Genomic DNA, 8,817 nt, shown 5'->3' with positions numbered 1-8,817 from the left:
CAGTGACCGATTACAATCAGTGATCACATCTGACTATATACTTTAGGGGATCGTGAGGATGGGGAGAAGCTCATGGACAGACGTTTCATCACTGCTTGCTTAGGGGATGGACAGTAGACCTGTGTACCTAGAGGATATATTTAGAGAGAGGACGAATATGGTTGGAGAAGCCATAAAAAGCAAGCAGGGACCAGACTTTAAATGTTATAATATCTTGTGTATAATAATTTAGTCTTTATCTTGAGGACAACAAGAAGACATCAGTGGTCTTTGAAGAGAGTACCACTATGGAAAGACACATGCTTCAGAAATATTTTCAGTAGCAGAATCTCTCACTGTAAACAGGCCTTAAGAGAAAGAAAAACTGCAGTCAACAAGGATCAGACTTCTATGACTCAATCATATGCAGAGACACAGAAAGGGCCTGAGTAAGAGAAAACATGAACTCTTCTAGATCATACTCAATTCTTCCTCAGGCCAAAATAGATAAGGAAATCCAGTTTTGCAGATCTCCCTACAGCTCTAGGAAAATCTTAATAATACCCAAACACCATTACCCCTACCATCCTCCATATATGTCAGATTACCTCCTAGTACCAGCTTTTCCTTACTCTGCAATTGATTTCAAGATCATAACTGACATTTTTTTAATTTTTTTTTATTTTGCTTTCAATTTCAGCTGGCTTTCACTCTTCTTAAAGGTTTTGGGGGTTTGTTTGTTTGTTTTTCTTCCTTTCTTCCTTTAGCAATTCTCTTGCCCTTTGCCTCCCAACTAGCTGGGATTACAGGTGCCTGCCACCACGCCCGGCTTATTTTTGGGTGGGGGGGTGGGGGCAGAGACAGGGTTTCACTCTGGCTCACTGCAGCTCATGCTGGTCTCGAACCTCCAAGCTCAGGAAATCCATCCACCTCGGCCTCCCACAGCGCTGGGACTACAGGCCAGCCCATAACTAACATTTATAACTCCTTCTTCCATACCTATTCTGTGTCCCTTTGTTATCACTTCAGCTAGATTAAACTTTCATTCCTTGTGTCTGAATTCTCAGTATTATTGGTTTTATTGGTTTGCTGTAATATTTTTCCATTAACTTTTACTATGTAACACCCAAAGAATATCCTACATATCAACCATGGTCTGTTCTCATTACACAGAAAAACCACAATTCACAATTTTCCATTGTTAACTGATATTAAATTACCTCAGACAGTACAGTAATCCCTATTTTTGTCTGTCAGTTCAGTGACATAAAGAATCCCAAATTCCCAAATTGCAGTCTCAACTTTTAATAGAATGGAACTACTGTTCTGGTAAAAAGCATTCTGTCCCTGGGGACTGTATCAGACATTTCTTTCAGACCACTTCAAATAATTTCAGCCATCATCTCTTATTTCAGCCACAGCTGAACCAGTTTTCACCAGTAACCAGTTTTCACAGATTTCAACCAGCTTCATACAGATTCAGTCTGATAGTATTATCTTGGGCCTGCTCCACTCACTCCTTTTAACTGCCATACGGTGTCTCTGCATATCATAGAGAACCAGCCCATACACAACCTAAAATTCGTAAGAGTTAAGGCCTTCCCCTCTACCCTCACTTCTCCCCATGAGATGAAATTCTTGAATAAACTACTTGCAAATAAGACTTTGTCTCAGTCTCTGCATTATGAGTGACCCAGGCTATGATAGAAAGATCAATAAATCAGCAGAGCCCCAAACTGTGGGGGTGGGAAGCAAAAATCCTGTAAGTACTGTACACTATTTGGTCTAATAATGAGAGAAGTCAGCACTGCTACCACCACTTGATTCCTGGGCTCATAAATCCTGGCTATGGGAGAAATAGCACTATGTATGGGTTTCTGTTTCAAAATATGTGACATACATGTATTCTATAGGAGAGTACACCACCTTTTGGGTACTCCTAATGTTTGTTACTTTGTGAACTTGTGTCCAGCACTTGCAACTGTGCTTAGCACAGAGTAAATTCTCATTAAATATTTGACGTAATTAAATGAACTGCACAGGCTAGCAGTTCCAGAACAATGCTGTATCACAAGACTGACAGTAGACACTCCTGTCTTATCCTCACAGTGGAAATGCATCTAGTGTTTCCCCTTAAGCCTAATGATGATTTGGGAGCTAACTCAGGTGTATTATTTATCCCATTTTGAAGAAGCATCTATCTATCCCTATTTTATTGAGTGTTCTTATCTGAAGTTTTAGCAAATGCATCCTTCTAATAAAAATAGTAAAATAACTTTTCAAAAACTCTTTCAACATTTAAAAGAATTTAAATATTTTAATTCAACAAGTGAAATACAGAAAAACAGTAGCTATAAAACTGTGGAAATGGTAAATTGGGCAACAGTAGAAAATGCTGTAATTTATATTACTTAAATTTCCTTTATCACTACTTAAGTTTCATTCATTATATGAGTATAATATTTCATCTCAACATCTGCAATTTTAACAAATGCTTGGAAAGTTTTTTGTTCAGAAACAGATGCTGGTCTGACAGAAACACATTTGAAAATGTTCTTTTTCTGGTCATAGTTGCCAACACACCTGTGAACTCGGCCTCTAATCAGTCTTGGAAGTTCACGATCCTGTTTTTCAAAAAACAAATATCAAAAGATTACTTCATCTGAATTTCATTTTTTCAGCTAATAATATGATAAACTAAACATATATCACTCTGAAATGCCATAATTCCCTTGCCTGAGTCAGAGCCTCATTGCTGATAAGACTATGAAATAAGGGTGGACTATCAGAAAGGAAAGATCCCCACTTGGGTAGGGTTTCTTACAAGCTAGCAAGTTGCTGCTTCTTAAAAGACTAAGACATTCCCAGTTTAACGGCACACTTATTACCCACACTTTTATCAGACTGCCAGAGCTCCACTTTCAGTAGATGGAAGACTAGGTGATGTAAAACAACTCTCTTGCCAAGAACTACCAGAATAGCTGGGTGAAATATTTTGTTACAAATCTCCTTCTAGGGCGACACCCATAGCTCAGTGAGTAGGGTGCCGGCCACATACACTGAGGCTGGCAGGTTTGACCCCAGCCAGGCCAACTAAAACAACAATGACAACTACAACAACATCAACAAGAAAAAAATAGCCAGGCATTGTGCTAGGTGCCTGTAGTCCCAGCTACTTGGGAGGCTGAGGCAAGAGGATTGCTTAAGCCCAAGAGGTTGAGGTGGCTATGGGCTGTGATGCCACGGCACTCTACCCAGGGCAACAGCTTGAGATTCTGTCTCAAAAAAAAAAAAATCTCCTTGTAAGCATCAGAGAGACATCAAGGTAGTGAAGAATTACAGAAAATCCACCTGGGAGAACACAGGAGACCAGGATGGGGACTGATTTAAGGGGTGCTTTCCCCCTGAGATATCCGTCTATTACAGAATGGCACCTGAGTGTGTTCAGAAACAGAGCAGAGCTTCTGACAGACTCACAGATGTGGGAAACAAAATATGGAGTCTAAGGCCCCCACGTTCACCCCAACCCTAGGCTTAGTGAGTACGAAAAGGGGTATTCCTTAACAGGAGCTAACAAACCAGAAAAAGATCAGCAATCTCCAAATCATCTCAATCATGAATAAACTTAAAGTACTCTGTAATAGCTTTCATTAAAAGGTCATGAAAATCACTAATTATTAGGAGAAAAACTTAAGATTAACAAAAGGAATTATGTTAAAATGAAGAACTTCTGTTTATCAAAAACCACCATTAAGAATGAGAAAGCAGGGGTTCGGAACTTGCTTGGGGCGCCGCCGGCGGCGGAGGGAGTGTGACTGCATTGCGCAGGGCGCTAAGAGGCATTGTCGCCACACAGGCCCCTTTGTGAGCAGCAGACCGGCCTGAGGGCTGGCAGCAGGATACCCACGTCTGCATGCTGAAGAAGATGGGTGAGGCTGTGGCCAGAGTACCAAGGAAGGTCAACGAGATGGTGGAGAGCAGCTCTGACACCCTGGGGAGCAAGATGGCAGCCGAGTAACAGCTTCCTTGCATCTGGGCACCGTGAGTCTGGGGATATAGGACTCCAGGCATCTCTGGCTGGTGGGATCTGCCTATCATCACTCCTGAGAGGATACAGGGAGTCAGCGAGAGACTTCTGGACCCCAAGAGGAGGACTAAAACAGTGGAAAACCGGCAAGTGGTCGCGTGTGTTCAATCCGTCTAAACCCGCCCGCAACTTCCACAGGCACGAGAACTTAAAGAGCAAGACGAAGTGAAAGGAAAATTAGGGCAAGGAAACAGATAAAAGAAATCACTCATGAGGAAGAATCAGCAGAAAACTCCAGGCAACATGAAGAACCAGTCCAGAACAACCTCGCCAAGGGACCATGAGGTAGCTACTGCAGAGGATTCCACCTATACAGAAATGTTAGGAATGACAGAAAGGGAATTTAGAATACACATGATGAAAACAATGAAAGAAATGATGGAAACAATGAAGCAAACTGCTAATAAACTAGAAAATAACCAAAAGGAAATTCAAAAACAGAATCAAATAAGAGATGAACGATATGAAGAATATAAAAAGGATATAGCAGAGCTGAAGGAAATGAAACAGTCAATCAGGGAACTTAAAGATACAGTGGAAAGTATCAGCAACAGGTTAGACCATGCAGAGGAAAGAATTTCAGAGGTAGAAGACAAAGTTCTTGAGATAACTCAGACAGTAAAAGAGGCAGAAAAGAAGAGAGAGAAAGCAGAACGTTCACTGTCAGAATTATGGGACTTTATGAAGTGTTCCAACATACGAGTTATAGGAATTCCAGAAGGGGAAGAAGAATGCCCCAGAGGAATGGAAGCCATACTAGAGAATATTATAAAAGAAAATTTCCCAAATATCACCAAAGATTCTGACACACTGCTTTCAGAGGGCTATCGGACCCCAGGTCGCCTCAACTCTAACCGAGCTTCTCCAAGACACATTGTGATGAACCTGTCCAAAGTCAAGACAAAAGAAAAGATTCTGCAAGCCGCCAGGAGTAAGCGCCAGTTGACCTACAGGGGCAAATCCATCAGAGTGACCACAGACTTCTCTAACGAAACTTTCCAAGCAAGAAGACAATGGTCATCTACCTTTAATCTACTTGAACGGAACAATTTCCAGCCCAGAATTCTGTACCCTGCTAAGCTAAGCTTCAAAATTGACGGAGAAATCAAATCATTTACAGATATACAAACATTGAGGAAATTCGCCACAACAAGACCAGCTCTAAAGGAAATACTTCAACCTGCTCTGCACACTGACCACCACAATGGATCAGCAGCAAGTAAGAACTCAGAAATTAAAGGACAGAACCTAACATCCACACTGATGCAAAAGATAAAACTAAGCAATGGACTCTCACCAAATAAGACGAATAGAATACTACCACACTTATCAATTATCTCAATAAATGTGAATGGCTTGAATTTCCCACTGAAGAGACACAGATTGGTTGACTGGATTAAAAAACACAAGCCATCCATTTGCTGTCTGCAAGAAACACACCTGGCTTCAAAAGACAAATTAAAGCTCCAAGTCAAGGGTTGGAAGACAATTTTTCAGGCAAATGGAATTCAGAAGAAAAGAGGAGTTGCAATCTTATTTTCAGATACCTGTGGATTTAAAGCAACTAAAGTCAAAAAAGACAAAGATGGTCACTTTATATTGGTCAAGGGAAAAATACAACAAGAAGACATTTCAATTCTAAATATCTATGCACCCAATTTAAATGCTCCCAGATTCTTAAAACAGACCTTACTCAGTCTGAGCAATATGATATCTGATAATACCATAATAACAGGGGACCTTAACACTCCTCTTACAGAGCTGGACAGATCCTCTAAACAGAAATTAAACAAGGATATAAGAGATTTAAATGAGACCCTAGAACAACTGTGCTTGATAGACGCATATAGAACACTCCATCCCAAAGATAAAGAATATACATTCTTCTCATCACCCCATGCAACATTCTCCAAAATTGATCATATCCTGGGACACAAAACAAATATCAACAGAATCAAAAGAATTGAAATTTTACCTTGTATCTTCTCAGACCATAAGGCACTAAAGGTGGAACTCAACTCTAACAAAAATGCTCGACCCCACACAAAGGCATGGAAATTAAACAATCTTCTGTTGAATAACAGATGGGTGCAGGAAGAAATAAAACAGGAAATCATTAACTTCCTTGAGCATAACAACAATGAAGACACAAGCTACCAAAACCTGTGGGATACTGCAAAAGCAGTTTTGAGAGGAAAATTCATCGCTTTAGATGCCTACATTCCAAAAACAGAAAGAGAGCACATCAACAATCTCACAAGAGATCTTATGGAATTGGAAAAAGAAGAACAATCTAAGCCTAAACTCAGTAGAAGAAAAGAAATATCTAAAATCAAATCAGAGATCAATGAAATTGAAAACAAAAGAATCATTCACAAAATTAATGAAACAAGGAGTTGGTTTCTTGAAAAAATAAATAAAATAGATAAACCATTGGCCAGACTAACTAGAAATAGAAAAGTAAAATCTCTAGTAACCTCAATCAGAAATGATAAAGGGGAAATAACAACTGATCCCACAGAGATACAAGAGATCATCTCTGAATACTACCAGAAACTCTATGCCCAGAAATTTGACAATGTGAAAGAAATGGATCAATATTTGGAATCACACCCTCTCCCTAGACTCAGCCAGGAAGAAATAGAGCTCCTGAACAGACCAATTTCAAGCACTAAGATCAAAGAAACAATAAAAAAGCTTACAACCAAAAAATGCCCTGGTCCAGATGGCTTCACTCCAGAATTCTATCAAACCTTCAAGGAAGAGCTTATTCCTGTACTGCAGAAATTATTCCAAAAAATTGAGGAAGAAGGAATCTTCCCCAACACATTCTATGAAGCAAACATCACCCTGATACCAAAACCAGGAAAAGACCCAAACAAAAAGGAGAATTTCAGACCAATCTCACTCATGAATATAGACACAAAAATTCTCAACAAAATCCTAGCCAATAGATTACAGCTTATCATCAAAAAAGTCATTCATCATGATCAAGTAGGCTTCATCCCAGGGATGCAAGGCTGGTTTAACATACACAAGTCTATAAACGTTATCCACCATATTAACAGAGGCAAAAATAAAGATCACATGATCCTCTCAATAGACGCAGAAAAAGCATTTGATAAAATCCAGCATCCTTTTCTAATTAGAACACTGAAGAGTATAGGCATAGGTGGCACATTTCTAAAACTGATTGAAGCTATCTATGACAAACCCACAGCCAATATTTTACTGAATGGAGTAAAACTCAAAGCTTTTCCTCTTAGAACTGGAACCAGACAAGGTTGTCCTCTGTCACCTTTACTATTCAACGTAGTGCTGGAAGTTCTAGCCAATACAATTAGGCAAGACAAGGAAATAAAGGGAATCCAAATGGGAGCAGAGGAGGTCAAACTCTCCCTCTTTGCTGACGACATGATCTTCCACAAGACTCCTAGAAGTCATCAAAAAATACAGTAATATTTCAGGATATAAAATCAATGTCCACAAGTCAGCAGCCTTTGTGTACACCAATAACAGTCAAGATGAGAAGCTAATTAAGGACACAACTCCCTTCACCATAGTTTCAAAGAAAATGAAATACCTAGGAGTATACCTAACGAAGGAGGTGAAGGACCTCTATAAAGAAAACTATGAAATCCTCAGAAAGGAAATAGCAGAGGATATTAACAAATGGAAGAACATACCATACTCATGGATGGGAAGAATCAACATTGTTAAAATTTCTATACTTCCCAAAGCAATCTACCTATTCAATGCCATTCCTATCAAAATACCAACATCGTACTTTCAAGATTTGGAAAAAATGATTCTGCGTTTTGTATGGAACCGGAAAAAAACCCGTATAGATAAGGCAGTTCTCTGTAACAAAAATAAAGCTGGGGGCATCAGCATACCAGATTTTAGTCTGTACTACAAAGCCATAGTGCTCAAGACAGCATGGTACTGGCACAAAAACGGAGACATAGACACTTGGAATCGAATTGAAAACCAAGAAATGAAACTAACATTTTACAACCACCTAATCTTTGATAAACCAAACAAGAACATACCTTGAGGGAAAGACTCCCTATTCAATAAATGGTGTTGGGAGAACTGGATGTCTACATGTAAAAGACCCACACCTTTCCCCACTCACAAAAATTGATTCAAGATGGATAAAGGACTTAAACTTAAGGCATGAAACAATAAAAATCCTCCAAGAAAGCATAGGAAAAATACTGGAAGATATTGGCCTGGGGAAAGACTTCATGAAGAAGACTGCCATGGCAATTGCACCAACAACAAAAATAAACAAATGGGACTTCATTAAACTGAAAAGCTTCTGTACAGCTAAGGAGACAGTAACCAAAGCAAAGAGACAACCTACACAATGGGAAAGGATATTTGCATATTTTGAATCAGACAAAAGCTTGATAACTAGGATCTATAGAGAACTCAAATTCATCCACATGAAAAAAGCCAACAGTCCCTTATATCAATGGGCAAGAGACATGAATAGAACTTTCTCTAAAGATGACAGACGAATTGCTAACAAACACATGAAAAAATGTTCATCATCTCTATATATTAGAGAAATGCAAATCAAAACAACCCTGAGATATCATCTAACCCCAGTGAGAATGGCCCACATCACAAAATCTCAAAACTGCAGATGCTGGCATCGATGTGGAGAGAAGGGAACACTTTTACACTGCTGGTGGGACTGCAAACTAGTACAACCTTTCTGGAAGGAAGTATGGAGAAACCTC

General features: G+C 39.4%; 1 protein-coding gene across 1 annotated transcript in view; it reads right to left on the bottom strand.

Moving 5' to 3' along the window:
- Positions 1-2,273: 2,273 nt before the first annotated feature.
- Positions 2,274-8,817, bottom strand: part of SPATA22 (spermatogenesis associated 22) — a 78,632-nt gene continuing 72,088 nt past the window's right edge. The window contains exon 8 of the mRNA XM_053570725.1: positions 2,274-2,603. Within this exon, the coding sequence (XP_053426700.1) occupies positions 2,412-2,603 (192 nt within the window). The 3' untranslated portion in view covers positions 2,274-2,411. The remainder of the gene's footprint in view (positions 2,604-8,817) is intronic.

Source organism: Nycticebus coucang, chromosome 18 (genome assembly GCF_027406575.1).
Source record: "Nycticebus coucang isolate mNycCou1 chromosome 18, mNycCou1.pri, whole genome shotgun sequence".
In the NCBI taxonomy this organism is placed as follows: domain Eukaryota; kingdom Metazoa; phylum Chordata; class Mammalia; order Primates; family Lorisidae; genus Nycticebus; species Nycticebus coucang.
The sequence above is the reverse complement of the archived record's forward strand: the minus strand, read 5'-3'. Positions and strand labels throughout refer to the sequence as shown.